The sequence below is a fragment of the Ipomoea nil genome, unplaced genomic scaffold (genome assembly GCF_001879475.1).
Source record: "Ipomoea nil cultivar Tokyo-kokei standard unplaced genomic scaffold, Asagao_1.1 scaffold2159, whole genome shotgun sequence".
In the NCBI taxonomy this organism is placed as follows: Eukaryota; Viridiplantae; Streptophyta; class Magnoliopsida; order Solanales; family Convolvulaceae; genus Ipomoea; species Ipomoea nil.
The window spans coordinates 328,346-346,156 of NW_017618587.1; the positions used below are offsets into that span (position 1 = coordinate 328,346).

The following is a 17,811-nucleotide window of genomic DNA, read 5'->3' on the forward strand; positions in this document are numbered from 1 at the left end:
ACTTTTTCAATTCGCTTTTTGAGAAAATAAATTATATCAAACAGCTATCAGCTAACAGCTAATTTACCAAACATTTTTCTACCATCAACTAATATCAACTATTTATACTCTCTAATTAACACAATCAGCTAACAGCAAACAGCTATCAGCTAACATCCATTTTACCGAACAGGGCCATAATCTCTAAAATATACTTGTAACAAATTTTTAGTATCTTTTGCACTATCATACTTTTAGAATATGGCTGCCAAAATGTATTATTAGTCAATATTGTTATTATTGTACAGTGAGCGTCAATAAATATAATAATAATACTCTGTAATAAAGTATGTGATGCAAATACTTGCTAGAAATTAAATTAAATGTATTATAATATATTTTGCTTAAAGCATTCTCTTGCTTTTGCTCAACTTTAACGTTTTGAATTTCATGGAATTAAGTTAAAGGTACATGATTGGTTTTAAAATAATCATAATAAAGCTACGTGATTGTTAAGGATAATTTGTGTCTATACATTTTAAAATGAAAAAAAAAAAAAAAAAAAAAGTTAAAGAATTGTGATTGTTAGAAATAAATTTTGTATAATACATCTTTAAATAACAGTTACAAACATTACTTTCAATCAAAAAGATTCAAGCTTTTGATTTCACAAATCAACCACATCTTTAGTTTAATTGGCCTAAATATTATTGTTGGACGGTTGGACCAACTTTTCTTAATGTTGTATATTTAGTGAAGCTTTTTGCTGATTAATTTAATAAAGCGTGTATATTGAAGTATACTAATAATCGATTTGGTGAAATTTATCAAAACAAAATACTTGTGACAGCAGGACCACTTTGCACTAAAAAGGAAAATCTCTCATTTATAGAAAAATATACGAAAATGACAAAATATCTAAATTAGACATTAAATTGAATGCGGGTACAAAAAATTATAAACGTTATAAAAGATGGAGTGGTTAAGGTGTGATTTATTTTTCTGATGATAAAGAATAAAGACCCTAAAAGTGCATACTCAATCAATTTTAACGTTTATTTAAAAAAATGTTAATTGATAACTACATTAAAAATTAAATAGTATAGGAACGAGAAAAACTCACTTTGCATATGTTAAAACTTAAAAGCGATAAAAGAGCTTTTGCATCATGATTGACAATGTGTCATTAACGATAAGAGAGCGTTTGCATCATGATTGGTAATGTGTCATTAGCGATTAGAGAACTTTTACATCATAATTGACAATCTATCATCAATAATAAAAGATATTTTATATCATAATTGACGACATACATATAGAAACCTGAGAGTGTGGTTGAGTGAAAAAGACTCATCCATCCTTAACAAAAAGTTATGAATTCAATCATCGACTTTGGGTATGGAGCACCCTTAAATCTTCAGGACAAGTGTCCCACCTAATAGAAGTATCTACAATTCAACAAGGAGATTAGTCATTGTGTTTGACGGTAGAAACACTGGGCTACACTAAAAAAAAAATTCACATAGATATAGAAGTTAATTATCATGCTAATTAGGTTGTCACACTTTGTTGTCAACAGGTTGGGCTGCACATCTTCAACACACTCCACACATTAACATTCAAAACTTTGGCATTCAAAATCCTTCCAACAAACCTTGAAGGATACATAGCAGAAACTGCATGCCAGCAAGATCAAGAAAGCAAGAAACCTAACTTGAGTTCAGCACATAATAATAATAGGAATAATAAACTAACTAAATGCTAGTTCCTCTTAGAATAAGAAGCCTAGACATCATATAGATTACAGCAAATGCATCCGTTCAACGTATGGCTGGACCAACCATGTATTGAGGGGCTCTCCACAGCTGACAAAGCACCCAGAATTCCCGTTTTCTGTAAAAAATGGAAACCTGAATATGTCGAGCAACTCCTGCACCGCCTGTCTCACTAGTGATGTCCCTGTCACCCTACTCCTTCGCCCCCAACCGGTTACTATATCAATGCGGCTAGGGTGAATCCCCGAGACAAGTATCTGTTGCCGGAACCAGGCAAGTGTCCTTGACAGAGCAGTCACGGCAGTTCCTTCAGACATCACGTGAAGATTAATAAGCCAGTAAGAGGAACTTTTCTCTCTCAATGCGTCTGGATAGATGTTCTTCAGTGCAGCTACCTCCCAGACAGACCCGGCTTCCTCCTTGAGTCCTGATTTGTGCAGGAAATCAACAACCGCGTCAACAAGCCCCCTCTTGCTCTCCCTGTCCTCGCTGTGCATCAAATCCAAGAAGCTGGTAACATGGTCCCTCACATTCTGCCCATCGGGTCCAGCAGATGGCATGGTCTGCAGGAACGTGTGAGCTGGGTGACGGGTGACTGCCATAAGCTCACAACAAAATCCCATGTCAAATGATGTTTGGGCTTCCGTACAGCAGCTAAGGAGAAGGGTGTAGGTTTGCAAAGAGGGATTTAGGCCCAAATTGAGCATGCTTTGAAGCAAGTTATAAGCATCTGACAATTGGTGTACCCTAAGGAAAGCACTAAGAAGGGAGTTGCAAGTAGGCACATTTGGACGTAAACCTTCATTAACCATGGCATGATACCACTCCCACGCTTTCTTTACATTACCAGCCTTTCCCCAAAGGTCTACCAGGAGGCCATATACAGGCTCATCAGGTGCCCAGTTTTTCCTCTTCATCTCCGAAAACACCACCTCTGCTTCCTGTAGATGACCACAATGGCCAAGAACCTCCATTACAATGCTATAAGTTACCTTGTCTGGTTCAAACCCAGCATTCTGCATGTCACGATAAAGCTGCAATGCATTAGAGTAGTTCCTTGCCTTAGAATGCAAGGCAATCATAATATTATAAGTCACCAAGTTTGGCACACACCCCTGATCAACCATTTCGCAGAATAGCTTATGAGCAATAACCAAATGGCCTGCTTTTCCAAGGCAATTAATAATAACACTGTAAGTGAATGTGTCGGGAGATAGCCCAGCCTCTTGCATCCTTTGATACATGTCCATGGCAACATCAAGATATCCGGCCTTCGCATGGATGTCAATGAGGGTACAATAGGTAACACGGTCAGGCTCACACCCTGCTTCCTGCATTTGGTTAAAGACACGCAATGCTTCGTTCAAGTAGTTTGCTCGTCCGTAACTATGAATAAGACGGTTATATGTCACAACATTTGGTTGACACCCTTCACCCACCATCTGTCTAAGCAATTTGTTTATTGCCTCAAATTGCCTAGCACGTCCAAGGATGCCAACCATGGTGGTGTAAGTATGACCATCATGCTTGAATCCGGGTTGGGATTTCAACCAGTAAAAATAGCTTAGTGCCACTGAATGATCTTGGAGTCGTTTGAGAACTTGGTTTGCTTGATAGGCATCCAATGGACGATTGAGTTTATAAAGAGCATCTTCTGTCTCGGGGCCCCAACTCATATGTTGTAAAATGTGAGAAACTCTATCTACAAGAGAGGCAGAACTTGAAAATTGTCTGGACCTTGTAGCAACTTCGGTATTAACTTTAGTCTCTCGAATGGGCCGGGATAAACATTCTGGCCTTTCATTTATACGCTCTCCATGGGAAGCCTGACCATATGTTCTGAAACGGGCTGAATAAGGTCTAGGTTTTGGAGGGACTGTCCTCTTTCTGTCATGCGAATCCGAGGCAAATGCATGTCTATCTTCAACAAAATTTCCCATTCTATTGTTTGGAACAGAACTAGTGCCTTTCACTGAACCATATTTCTCAACTCTGCCTCCTGTATCACTGGGATTATTTACAGAGCTTGATGCTGCTGGTGTAATGGCAGGAGCTTTTCCATAAACCTGGTCCTTTCTGAAAGATTTTACGGTTGAGGGTTTCACAGTAGAAATTGGCTTTGTGCGCTCAACCACACAATTTGGTGATGATTTAAGTACTTCATTGCCATCCGACATTGGGATTTTATAATGTACCAAATCTGATAAAAAATTGACTGCTGCAATACCTGCCCTAACAAACTGGTCCGAAATGGGAGGTGACGAATGCATAATCTCCGAAGCTTCCAAGCTGCCATAACTAACACAATCTGCTCTCTTTGATGAATTAGTGTAAGGTATAATTTGTGGGTCAGAAACTGAGTAGTTAGGCTTCTCGTTTTTCTGAAAGTTCACACCTTTTACACCATCTCTTGAAATCAAGGAGCCTACTCCTCCAGATGATTTCGAAACTGAGGTGGATGAGATTTCCAGATGTCGAACATTGTTCTTTGTCTGAGGCCTTCTAGAAATAGAGCTCTCATCCTCAGAACAAGAACATGAACCATCTGCTACACTGGATTTTGAACCACTTAAGATGAAGGACCTAGCAGATTGGGATAAGGTGCCGAGCTGCTTTGCACGTATCATACTCTGCAAACACAATTTTAAAACAGCAAAGATACATCTGTTAGGTTTAAATATTTATCAGTTAACACTACAGCAAGTAATACCAAAAAAACTCTGGCACTTCAAGAAGCAAGAGCATTGAAACCTTAGTCATTAAAATGACAATCCTAAGGCAACAAAGTTTACTTCATCAACCATACAAGATGTGAAGGCATTGGAGGGAATTTAGATGAAATAAAAATAAATTGCCAGCACAAAACTTGCCCAGCAATAAACTGCTAGAGATAGTTATATTACCATACCAGGAGGACATAATCAACTAGTGCATGATTAATACGTGGTTCACAGGGACAAGTAATCAGAAAATTTCTGTTTATTGAAGGTTATAGACATGTAAAGAGAAGCCTTGTTCTGCAAGTCTAGCCTGATCTAAGTTCAATCCTCAAAATTATACTTGTCTAAGTCGTTCCAATTTATAGAAGATCATAGATAGATATGTATAGTAAAGAGAAACACACGGCAGAGCAGAAAAAAAGATACTCAATAATGGCCTTTTTCTTTAGAAGCAGATAATGATTAATGGCTTAACTCCGCAGCTCACTTTAATGTAATCAGAAAAATTACCCATTCCATCTACGGATACAACAAAAATCTAGGAAAAACTTTAACCTTTACACATCTGATTCCAGAAAAACAAAAAAAAAAAAAAAAAAAAAAAAAAAAAAATACATAAAGTTCTAATCTTTGCTGCAATCAATACACGATAGGAAATCACCACATTCTAAATTACAAAAACAAAAAAGCTCCACTTTTTATCGGTTTCAGCAGATAATAAAAACATCCCACATTCAAAATTGCAAATACCAAAACCAAAAACCAAAAAGCATACGCAGCTTAACCAAGAACTAGTTGAACAACAAGACAAACGAATAACCAAGTCAAAGAAGAAGAGTCGGCAGACAAAACCCATCACCCATTATAAATGCATTAAAACCAAGAGGCCAGAAACTCGCCACAGTAGCAGCTGAAATTCAGCCACCAGAAAAACGAAAAACCAAGTCAAAGAAGAAGAGTCAACAAAAAAATGGAAGTACCTGAGATGGTGTATATATGAGCCACCGGAAACGAAGATTGGTGAAGAGAAGAAATTAAAACTAATTTGGATTCGAGAGAGAAGGTTAGAGAGGGCGGCTGTTCTCTGACTCCCTCCCGATGCCGTCGCCCCTTTTGAGTTTCCAACTAATTTGGGTGCAGGCAGCCCCGTGTGGTGACTCTTGGAGTATGAATGACTGACTTTCTTTTTCTTTTAAGAACTTTCTTTTCTTTTCTTTTCTTTTTACCCTTCAAAAAAGAGTTTAATTCCTCCATCATAACTTCTTCTTTTTTTTTTAATAAGGGAGACCAACAAAAAAAAAAAAATTATTATGGTTGATTTATCAGTTGGCATCATGTTACTATAGAATTGTTTTATAATGAACTTTTTTATAATCTTGTGAATGATCAATATAATATGAAAGATTACGTCAATATTAGTTTGTGATAAATTATTTATAACTTTGCCTAAGTTATTATTTATTGTATGAACTTTTTTTATTGCAAATTGTAATTTATTTATAATTTTTTTAACTTAAAAGGATATATGCATAGAAGTATGTAATTTAACTATTAACTATTGTTAAATATAAAGTAAAAAATCAATAATATTTTAACAAAATGTAACGAGCTCATGTAAGGGTGTAAGACTTTAACTTTTTAGATGCTTTTGGGTTACCACAAGTTGGAAATATTTTTCTGTTTGTAATAGGTGCTACGTGGTTGTGCCTTCACGCATCATTTCTGACAAGCACGTAGCTGGATCACTCCTCTAGTCCTCTTGTACTCCTTTTATATTTTTCTTTAATAATATTTATTTATTTATTACCATGAATAGTTTTGCTGACTTCGATTTTTGACTTTTGGGAGATATTGTTTACGAGATTTTCATTAATGCGTCTGGTGACTCTTTCTTGAAGATCAAGAAACCTTATTAATGAAAACTCATAACTTAAGCCCAACCGCTCTGCCCATGCAAATGCTTGGGCCTACCTGCCCAGTCAATCAATCATGGGCTATAAGACTTATCAAAGAGTTGGCAATTTATATCCTACACCACGGCGCGCGTTGCACTGTGCGTCCAGATGCAAAACAACGTCGTTTTAAATTTTATTTTTTTTTAATTTCCCGTCCCAGTGTATGGCAGTTATTTTTTCTTTTAAAAAAACCCTGTTCAAAAATGTACATAATGTTATACTAGAATACACATAATTGTATACATGAATGTACATAATTATATAACAAAATATGCATACTCTTTTTAAAAGGTAATACACATAATCTAACATAATACATAATAAACATAAATTTTTAACACAATACACATCAACTCTTAACATAATACACACAAATTTTCTGATTTGGATGTACATAATTGTATAAAAAGGATGTACATAATCGTATAAAAAATGTACATAACTGTATAAACAAATATACATAATTGTATGAACAAATATACATAATTGTGTGGATAAATATACATAATCACAACAACTTCCTACCGCGGCTCCCAAAACGATGTCGTTTTGGGAGGCGCGCCGTGGTGTAAGGTATAACGATTGCAAAGAGTTGTCACGTCAAGATCGTACATTAAATGACATTATCAATTGAGTCCGACCGGCAAATTATTGGTCCACACACTGTTGTGTGAACCATAACAAAAAGTACATTTTTAATATACTAAATGTACATTATTTGTGTACTGACTGTACATTATATAAAATAATATACTTTCAATACTCAAATAATATATTTTCCATTAATACAATATACATTATCAATATATTAAAAGTACATTATTTTTGTATTAAATGTACGTTATTTTATAATATACAAAACATGATCCACACAGCTTGTGCAATCATAGTCCACACAATAATGATTGAAGCCGATCAACTATAGGTAATTTATATCAATTTATCTTATTACGGTCCTATGTTAGCTAGGGTCACAATATGTATTTACACTTGGGTGTTTAGTTCGAGTTATATAACTAAGGTTATATTTATTTGAAAATATAAAATTACATGTTTGCTTCAGGCTATGTAAATGTAATAACCTTACCAACATTGACCCTTATTATATTATTATTATTACCAAGTGCTTCAGTTTATGTAGTTAATAGTTAATTGTTTATTTTTTATTTGGAATATGTAGTTAATTATTTCTTATATTACGAAGTGGTCCCATATGGGGATTAATGTCGCTCGGACCACTTCAACACATGCATCTCCACCATTCATTTTTCTTTCAACTTGGGCATAACTCCAAATTAAAGGTCGAGATAGATCGAGATAGAAAGCTATGTTCAAATCGTGGTCTAAGCAGAGCCATTATTCTAGTTCGGACCACAACCATTTCCGGTCCCGACATTAATATTAATTAATGTTATTATTATATAAACAAACAATCAACACTTTATTAAATGTCTTGACTTAAACACGTTAATATATGATGTTCATGTTTTACTACCGTTAGTTGTAGCTGTAACACGTCGTGCGTGCCGGCCGGCCGGCGGCCTTCATGACTAGCTCAGTAGGCCACTGCCCACCCTACTGTTATGCAATTTCATGAAAATTTAGGACGTACTATACAAACTAGGAATTTAGTGAAAATTAATTACTGCTCTAGTACTTCAACAATAAAAGAACATAAATATTAATTGGAAAATGTTATCTGTATTCTCATTTTTTACTCTCAATTTGTATTTTCTCTCACAAATTTTTGATGTAGACACATTTTATGAGATCCACGTGATGAAAATAGTCAATCCTTGTTTGTCATATCATGAAATAAAAGTGAGAGGGTATAATTTTGGAAAAGACGTAATACTCATATTAATTTAATTGCAAAACGCCGTACCTAACTATTGGAATTCATATAACTTTGTCTTCTTTTTTTTTTTTTTTTTTTTTTTGTCAATCTTCGCACTTTTACACATGGGTACATTTGGATGTCCGGAATTTGTACCTAACTTTATATATATATATATATATATATATATATATATATATATATATTAAATACAATTTTCATTCAAAATATTTTCAATCAATTTCAAGTTAAATCACATACAAAAGTATGCCACACACACACAATGTGGGTGTGAGTGTGAAAAATTTGTAGAAAAAGTTTAAAATTTTGAGGTTTGATTGTGTTTAAACTATTTATATTTGTAAGAAAAAATGTATAGAAATTCTAATTTGATAGTCTTAAAAAATGGAAATAAATAAATGAGTTTTTCTCAAAATGATCCCTCGACTGTTCCCAAAATGGTCCCTCGAGTATTTTTTAGAGTATATTAGGCATATAATAGGTAAATAGATAAAAATGCCCTTCATTTTAACACTCAATAGACGGAATTTCTAACGGAAGACCAATTTGAAAGAGTTTTTAAAAGTCAAGGGACCACATTGGGTGCAATTAAAAGTCGAAATGCAAAATTGAGAATGAGCGATAGTCGAGGAACCATTTTAGAAAAAAACTCTTAATTGTTCAATGCGTATGACACGTATTCAAACAATTAAAACTCATTAAGTCTTAAAAAAACTACAGAACACCTGATTTAGAAGCCAAATAAACAATCTAATAAGACAAGTAAATTTATTATTCATTTATCATTCAGATCATGGAATTAGTATGCATGATGCATACTCAAAAAATTCCATCAAATTAATATATTAATCAATTGCGTTAAAGTTGGTAACCCATCAACACAATAAAACTAAACGATAAAATCAAATAATAAATCTTAGCCCGATTGGCAAAATAAAGAATAAGTCAATAAATCAAATATTATTTATTACTTATAAAAAGTTTATTTAATTTAATAACAAAATAATGCAATTTTTTTATTAGATTCATAAAATAAGTTATTATTTTCTCATCCCTCAAATTAACCAAATTTGGTATATGATAATATGGGCGTGTTTTGTTTTGCTTCAGATAAATTCATGTGATGGTGAACTATTACCCGTGTAAAATGATTTTGATCTATTTATGTGAACTTTGAAAAAAAAAATATGTTTAGAATGAAAAAATGTTTCCTTTTTATCAAAACCGATATTCTGTACATTATAATCATAATTTTTATAAAAATATTGCTAGATATTTTTATTTAAAAAAAAAAAAGAAAAAAAAAAAAAGCAAGAGCACAGTAAAAAGGAAGCCAAAGATATGTCCTTTTGTAATGCTTTTCAAAACATTTAACTAATAAACAATGATCTAAACTTTTTTTATTTGTTTACTAATCTTTATAATACTGTGATACTTTAGGTAGTGGTTAGAAAATTGATAAAGTGTCGTACCAAATGGAATCTAAAGTTGAATCACAAGAAAAACGACAGTCCAGAAAAAAAAGTATAAATGGATAGGCATGACAGAACAAATCCAACATTGAGGAAATCACACTCAGCACTAAATCTCACCACTTTTTTTCTTGTCTCATCATTTCATAATTCGAATAATGTTGTCCATATTTAATTCAACATTTTCTTTTTGTATTTGAATAGAATGTTTGTAATTGCTCTCAGTCTGTTTCCATCTATCTGTTTTGGTTTTGACGAGAAGAAAGATTATTGTATCTCATACATTTTTGAAAACCACATTAAAGTTAATAAATATAGTGTTTCAAAATTGTTATTATTTTTGTAAATGCAAATCATTTTTTTTTTTGTTTTCGTTTTTGTTCTAATTAGAGTGAAATGCAAATTCTCTTATTTTTCTAAAAGTGAGTTTTAATTTTAAAAATGTGTAAATAAATAAAAGTTATATATTTGTATTACAAATAATTGAATATATATATATATATATATATATATATATATATATATATATATATTCCATCAGTGTGATGCATGGCATAAAACATTAATCCTCAAAATTCACCGTGAAATATAATATTTGTTCTCTTGCAATATGGAATTGTTTGTTTATATTGATCGTCACAATATTTTACCAACAAAATATTATAAAACATTGTGTTATTAGATACAACATAGGATTTTAAATAAATTAAATGTACTCACAATATAAAGATATATTATATTAGGAATTATATTGCACTATTTTACAATATTAGATATAAATTTGAATGTAGAATTGTAGTGCGAATATGAATGTATGAAACAATATATTATATTAGGAATTTTATTACACTATTTTACAATATTAGAATAAGAATTCTAATGTCGAATTCTAGTACGAATATGAAAGTATGAAACAATATATTACATTAGGAATTATATTACACTATTTTACAATATATTATGCAAACCTTATAGTATGGGACTGTTTTGGACGGAAAGTTAAAATGTGAGTTTTTATTTTTATTAATAGTATAATCAACTAATAATATTGAAAAATAATTGATAATTGATAAATATTAATAAAATCATTAATAAAATAATTGAAAACATGGCTTTAGTGACAACTTAGAGGTAAGAAAAAAAAAAGATAACACTTATAACAAAAAAACAAAAGAGGAAGGCTAACATAGTTAGTTTATAGAGTATTTGATCACTATTAATTGTTTGACTTGATTAAACAATCAATATAAATGTTTGATTAATTAACTTTTTGTAACAATTAAAATGTTAAAATTAAAAAAAGTTGCTCAAAAAAACTTTTTTCTATCAATTTTTCGAGAAAGTCATTTTACATTTAATAAGCTATCAGCTAATAACTAATGTACCAAACAACTTTCTACAATAAGCTAATGTTATCAACTAATCAAATCCACTAATCCAATCAACTAACAACTATTTACCAGCCAAAACATTGTGATCTAATAGCACCAAAATTAGACTCTCATACGAAAAGTTGTGAGTTTAAATCTCAGTAGAATACTATATTATAATAGAGTCAGTATCATTCAAAAAAATAAAAACTATTTACCATACACCCTCTCAATTCATTATTACTCTACAATTTCAGGGGCTAAAATTGCAAATTGTGGTTAATCTATAGTATATACTCCGAGTCTCCGAAAGTAAATAGGGATCTGGGTGAGAGAGCGAAATCTGTGACATATGTTACTTGTTAGGATATAGGAGTAATGCGGGAGTATTAATAATGCTACACTTGTACGGACTGTATGCGTAACTGCTCACTGATCTTTCTGCCAGCAATTCCGCTGCTTTTGTACGTTTGGTGAATTCGTGTTGGTGGGCCGACTACTCAACTCTAGCCTTCATATCCAAAAGAAAATCCCCAAAACGTTTGGTTTTCTAGAGTGTTATTGTGTGTGCTCTCATGCTTCTGCTGCATCCTGGGTTCTGATCCGGAAGGAAGCGTTTTGGTAGACGGAAAGAAAGCTGAAGCCGATAGATTGGGAGTAGGAAGATGGCGGAGAAGCCTGAAGTTCTTGACGCTGTGCTGAAGGAAACGGTTGATTTGGTAATGGATCTGCAAAGCTTCGTTTTTTATCTCGATTTCGTGCTCTGGGTGGCTTAAATTCCGTTTGGTTTTTGATATTTTTTTGCAATTCTGGTTTGGTTGGCTGCAGGAAAATATACCCATTGAGGAGGTGTTTGAGAATCTCAGATGTACAAAGGAGGGTCTTACTAGTCAGGCAGCCCAAGAGAGGTTGGCCATTTTTGGGCACAACAAGCTTGAGGAGAAGAAGGTGCCAAACGGCGTTTCTTCAGATACTTTAGTTTTCCTCATCATTTACAGTTTATTAACCTTTTGAACTGTATATTTGATGCTGTGTTTCATTTTTTCAGCTTTAATATATGCTTTTATGTCTCTGGTTTTTAAGATTTAGTGTTCACCTCAGATTGTGGAGTTATGTTTCTTTATAGTTTACCTTCTTTTTTGGAGACTAATTTATTTCCACCTTTGCCGTTTGTTATGGCTGCGTATTTGGTTCCAAATCAGATGGTCTTACTTCTCTCTTTCCTTTTGTGTGTGTATGCAATTTACCCTTTAAATTGCTTATTTGCTCTGGAAATCAGTAGCCACTTATCATTGATCCCTGTGTCAATTTAACTGTTGCAATAATTGTTATGCCCCAGGATAGCAAATTCCTGAAATTCTTGGGCTTCATGTGGAATCCTCTCTCGTGGGTGATGGAAGCTGCAGCAATTATGGCAATCGCACTTGCAAATGGAGGGGTGAGGCTCTTGTTCAAATTTAGTTGAATTGGTTGTTTATTTAAACTGTTGGTTTGGACTCATTGGAATATATCTTCAATTTTGCAGGGAAAGCCCCCAGATTGGCAGGACTTTGTTGGGATTATTACATTGCTGGTGATAAACTCCACCATTAGTTTCATTGAGGAGAACAATGCAGGCAATGCAGCAGCAGCTCTCATGGCTCGTCTAGCTCCAAAAGCCAAGGTAAGGATACAGTGTATAAATTGACTTTCTTTGTCATAGAATAGTCTATGGTCTTAGTTTAGTAATTTGTTTTAGTCTCATACTCATTATTATGGTGATTAATCCAGCTTGAGAACAATTAATCAGCTATTTATTTTATGCTCCTAGCTATGCTGGTCTTCTGACTGTTTGCTTTTGTTGTTGAAGGTCCTTCGAGATGGAAGATGGAGTGAGGAAGATGCTGCTGTTTTGGTGCCTGGGGATATTGTCAGTGTTAAACTGGGAGATATAATTCCTGCTGATGCTCGTCTACTTGAAGGAGATCCATTGAAAATTGATCAGGTGATTATGCTTTTATGATAGTGGCTGGTTGCTCACCTGCCTTCTTTGTTTTTACTATTGAAATATACATCTAATATTTCCTTTGAAATTTGCAGTCTGCATTGACAGGTGAATCTCTTCCTGTAACTAAAGGTCCTGGAGATGGTGTTTACTCTGGTTCTACTTGCAAACAAGGAGAGATTGAGGCCATTGTCATTGCTACGGGTGTTCATACCTTTTTTGGAAAGGCCGCACACCTGGTTGATTCTACCAACCAAGTGGGCCACTTCCAAAAGGCAAGTTTACCGGATTATATCATATTGGTTTAGTTTGTATATGCTATTTACTTGCTTTTTTCCAAATCAAATATATCAAAATGGAACTTTGCTATTTTTATCAGGTTTTAACTGCAATTGGAAACTTTTGCATTTGCTCTATTGCTGTGGGCATGATTATAGAGATTATTGTCATGTATCCTATCCAACACCGAAAGTATCGTCCTGGGATTGACAATCTTCTTGTACTGCTCATTGGTGGAATTCCAATTGCCATGCCAACTGTCCTTTCAGTAACAATGGCAATTGGTTCGCATCGTCTTGCTCAACAGGTTTGTTAATATCCTTGGTTACTATGAGTTTCGTTGGCTCAGTAATTCTACAGCTCTCTCGTAATGATTAATTGTGCAGGGAGCTATTACAAAAAGGATGACAGCTATAGAAGAGATGGCTGGAATGGATGTTCTTTGCAGTGATAAGACAGGAACTTTGACATTGAACAAGCTTACTGTTGACAAGAATCTTATTGAGGTTAGAATGCGAGTGTCAATCAATGCTGATGGTGGGGTCCACTCTGGAAACAGATCATAATTACTTTTATTCTATGATCAGGTGTTTGCCAAGGGAGTCGATCCAGATACTGTTGTTCTGATGGCAGCTCGAGCATCAAGAACGGAAAACCAAGATGCAATTGATGCTGCTATTGTTGGGATGCTTGCTGATCCAAAGGAGGTAACTATAGGTTGTTCTACCTTGTCTATTGTGTTGATGGGTTGTGTTCTCTAGCTACAAAATTGGCTTGAATAATTACTATAAATAGGCACGTGCTGGCATTCGAGAAATACATTTCCTTCCATTCAACCCCACCGACAAGCGAACAGCACTTACTTATCTTGACAGTGAAGGAAAAATGCACAGGGTCAGCAAAGGTGCTCCGGAGCAGGTATTATTCTGGATAAATTTCTTTCTATGTTGGTAACTCTAAAGTTGATTACCTAATATCTTTTCACCACATTGTGTTCTAGATTTTAAATCTCGCACACAACAGATCGGAGATAGAGCGCAGGGTTCATACCGTGATTGATAAGTTTGCAGAACGAGGCTTGCGATCACTTGCTGTAGCCTATCAGGTAAACCCTCCCCCCTTTTTGGGCTATAGTTATCATTTCACCTGCTTTCATGCTTTATACAAATTGAATATTTTACACCCCAGTGACTTTTTGTTCATTTAATATTGTCTAAATTTGTGAGCAGGAGGTTCCTGATGGAAGGAAAGAGAGTGCTGGAGGACCCTGGCAATTCATTGGACTCATGCCTTTGTTTGATCCACCAAGGCACGATAGTGCTGAGACCATCAGGAGGGCTTTGAATCTTGGAGTTAATGTTAAAATGATTACTGGTGAGTTATGGTTTGTGATATTAGGTCATGAAGCATGATGTGTTGTGTGTTGGAAGTTTTTAACCTGATGATGAAATACATTTTGCATTATTGGTAAATATCACTAGTTTTGGCAGAACGATAGCATGTGATACAGTCATACATAATTTATTTGTTATTAATATATCCTACATCGCTATTGCGACTTTATTTTTTCTCAATTGATTTTCATTTTATGTCAAAAGCTGGCATCTTAAACTGTTAATATACCAAATTTGAAAAGTGGTGACTCTTCTGCATGTTTGTTATTAATGCTTGGATATTTGACAGGTGATCAGCTAGCAATTGGAAAAGAAACCGGGCGGCGTTTGGGAATGGGTACAAATATGTATCCTTCATCTTCTTTGCTGGGACAGAGTAAGGATGAGTCAATTGCTGCATTACCTATTGATGAACTGATAGAGAAGGCAGATGGTTTTGCTGGTGTTTTCCCCGGTACATTTTTTTGTCAACTTGATTGCAAAATTTATTGCACATTCTACCAGATAACTTGGTCCATGTGATTAAATTGCGTTTGCTGATTTGGTGGTTGTCTTGGATAATTGATATAGAGCACAAGTATGAGATAGTGAAGCGCTTGCAAGCAAGGAAGCATATCTGTGGAATGACTGGTGATGGTGTCAATGATGCTCCAGCTTTAAAGAAGGCTGATATAGGGATAGCTGTTGCTGATGCAACTGATGCAGCACGCAGTGCATCTGATATTGTTCTTACTGAACCTGGTCTCAGTGTCATCATCAGTGCTGTTTTGACCAGTCGAGCAATCTTTCAGAGGATGAAAAACTACACGGTTAGCTGTTGGCTTTTTGGTAGTCATATGATTCGTAATTGAAAGTAACGTATTTCTACATGGCCATTGTGCTGTGGAATTTGATGACTGTCTTGAGCTCTTAAATAAGCTTTTAAGTGCTTTCTGAGTTGACTTACATGCTTATTGCTAGCGCTCATTTACTATCTCTCTTTTTTGGGCAGATTTATGCTGTTTCTATCACAATTCGTATAGTGGTATGTTGTGTTAGACATCTTTCTTATTTTCTTCCTTTTCTTTACACATCTCACCGGAGGAGGTTATCTGCATGTCATTCATTAAATCACTTTTCTGATTTCTTTCTGTTATAAGTTTATGACTTGATATGACAGCTTGGTTTCATGCTGCTGGCTCTAATATGGAGATTTGATTTCCCACCATTCATGGTTCTTATCATTGCTATTCTGAATGATGGTTAGTTCTCTCTCTTGACTTTTCTCAAAAAGATTAAATATGATACTAAAGCCCCTTTTAGCATTGGTTGTGTCTCAACTCTCACCGTACAGTTGAGCACTTGTACTATTTAACATCATGTGATATACAAGTAAAAATCATAAACGAGTATGTATGTCTTGTGCAGCAACTTTTGCAGTGTATTTTTGACCTCTGACTAGCACATTACTGTCTAGGTACTATTATGACAATATCAAAAGACAGGGTGAAACCATCCCCTCTTCCTGACAGTTGGAAGCTGGCTGAGATTTTTGCTACCGGAGTTATTCTTGGCGGTTACTTGGCAATGATGACTGTCATATTCTTTTGGGTAGCGTATAAAACCAACTTCTTCCCGGTGAGCAAACCTATATTTATCAATATAAATACTCTGGGCTTTTCAAATTGTGGTTACTAAATGCATTCATAATTTTTTCCATAATCATTTAGTTGCTGTTAATGGCTTTGTTCTGGCCAGACTGAACCTCCAAAGTATACGTATAAACATTCTTCATATATATAATTTATTTCATTTCTTACCCTTGTTTTCAAATATATGTTTATCTTGCTAAGTTTATAACGAAAAAGTGACCATTTTTGGTGAATGGCCAGAGAACATTTGGCGTGGCTACACTTGAGAAGACGGCTACTGATGACTTTAGGAAGCTTGCATCTGCGATCTACCTTCAAGTTAGCACTATCAGTCAGGCACTGATATTTGTCACGAGATCACGGAGTTGGTCATTTGTTGAACGTCCTGGTGTATTTCTTGTTGTTGCATTTGTGATTGCTCAACTAGTAAGCCATTTGCTCTATTCTTCTGCAACCTATCTATCCTGATTCTCTTTTGATTTAAACAGTTCGGACACCCTTATCTTTATACTTCATCATTAACAGGTTGCTACTCTAATTGCTGTCTACGCGAATTGGAGCTTTGCGGCGATTGAAGGCATTGGTTGGGGTTGGGCTGGGGTTATTTGGCTTTACAATCTTATTTTCTACATCCCCCTTGATTTCATTAAGTTCTTCACCCGCTATGCCCTTAGTGGGAAGGCATGGGATTTGGTTCTTGAACAAAGGGTACGATTCAAGCTGGAGAAGGATAAATCTAGTTACTTTTATTGTTTCTTACCCTAGTCTATCCTCATCCGGTGGCTTTCTTGTTCCACAGATTGCTTTCACCAGGAAAAAGGATTTCGGCAAAGAACAACGTGAACTGCAATGGGCGCACGCGCAGAGGACACTTCATGGCCTGCAAGTTCCCGACACCAAATTGTTTAACGAGGCAACTAATTTCAGTGAACTTAATCAGCTGGCCGAGGAAGCAAAAAGGAGAGCTGAAATTGCCAGGTACCTTATACCTATTACCTACCTAATTGATGTTTAGAAAAAAGTTGCTTTGAATCTTTGATTTGATTTAACGCGTGAACTGTTAATTCTGTCCAGATTACGCGAACTGCATACGCTAAAAGGTCACGTGGAATCCGTGGTGAAACTGAAAGGTCTTGATATAGAGACAATTCAGCAAGCCTACACCGTTTAAGGTGATAGCGAGCGAGCTTAGAACGAAGACGTAAGCCGCCATGTATCAAGTTGGCCTAGCTCTAGTTCTCTGGTTTCATTTAGTATATTTACTTTTCATCCCATCTCCCCCTGCTATTTCCTTCACCCAGAAGGGCCAGAACATAACAACAATGCCCTGAAGTGGAAAACAATTTAACATTAAATATAGTAGTTTTATTGTCTGCCTATACTTGTCTTCTCTG

The 17,811-nt window shown here is 34.8% G+C and overlaps 2 protein-coding genes across 2 annotated transcripts; one reads left to right on the top strand and one right to left on the bottom strand.

The window, feature by feature from the left end:
* Positions 1-1,587: 1,587 nt before the first annotated feature.
* LOC109149468 (pentatricopeptide repeat-containing protein At1g74750) lies at positions 1,588-5,633 on the bottom strand. Its single transcript, XM_019297251.1, has 2 exons — positions 5,455-5,633; positions 1,588-4,384 (listed from the first exon to the last, which is right to left on the bottom strand). The coding sequence occupies exon 2, from the start codon at positions 4,379-4,381 to the stop codon at positions 1,781-1,783; it is 2,601 nt and encodes an 866-aa protein (XP_019152796.1). The 5' UTR covers positions 4,382-4,384; positions 5,455-5,633; the 3' UTR covers positions 1,588-1,780.
* A 5,913-nt stretch (positions 5,634-11,546) lies between these two features.
* LOC109149539 (plasma membrane ATPase 1) lies at positions 11,547-17,798 on the top strand. The gene is made up of 21 exons (XM_019297346.1): positions 11,547-11,848; positions 11,958-12,077; positions 12,469-12,567; positions 12,655-12,792; positions 12,979-13,113; positions 13,209-13,388; positions 13,493-13,699; positions 13,779-13,898; positions 13,980-14,099; positions 14,188-14,310; positions 14,393-14,497; positions 14,622-14,766; positions 15,076-15,240; positions 15,357-15,595; positions 15,778-15,810; positions 15,946-16,027; positions 16,243-16,403; positions 16,658-16,843; positions 16,943-17,125; positions 17,217-17,395; positions 17,492-17,798. The coding sequence occupies exons 1-21, from the start codon at positions 11,795-11,797 to the stop codon at positions 17,586-17,588; spliced, it is 2,871 nt and encodes a 956-aa protein (XP_019152891.1). The 5' UTR covers positions 11,547-11,794; the 3' UTR covers positions 17,589-17,798.
* The last annotated feature ends 13 nt before the right edge of the window (positions 17,799-17,811 follow it).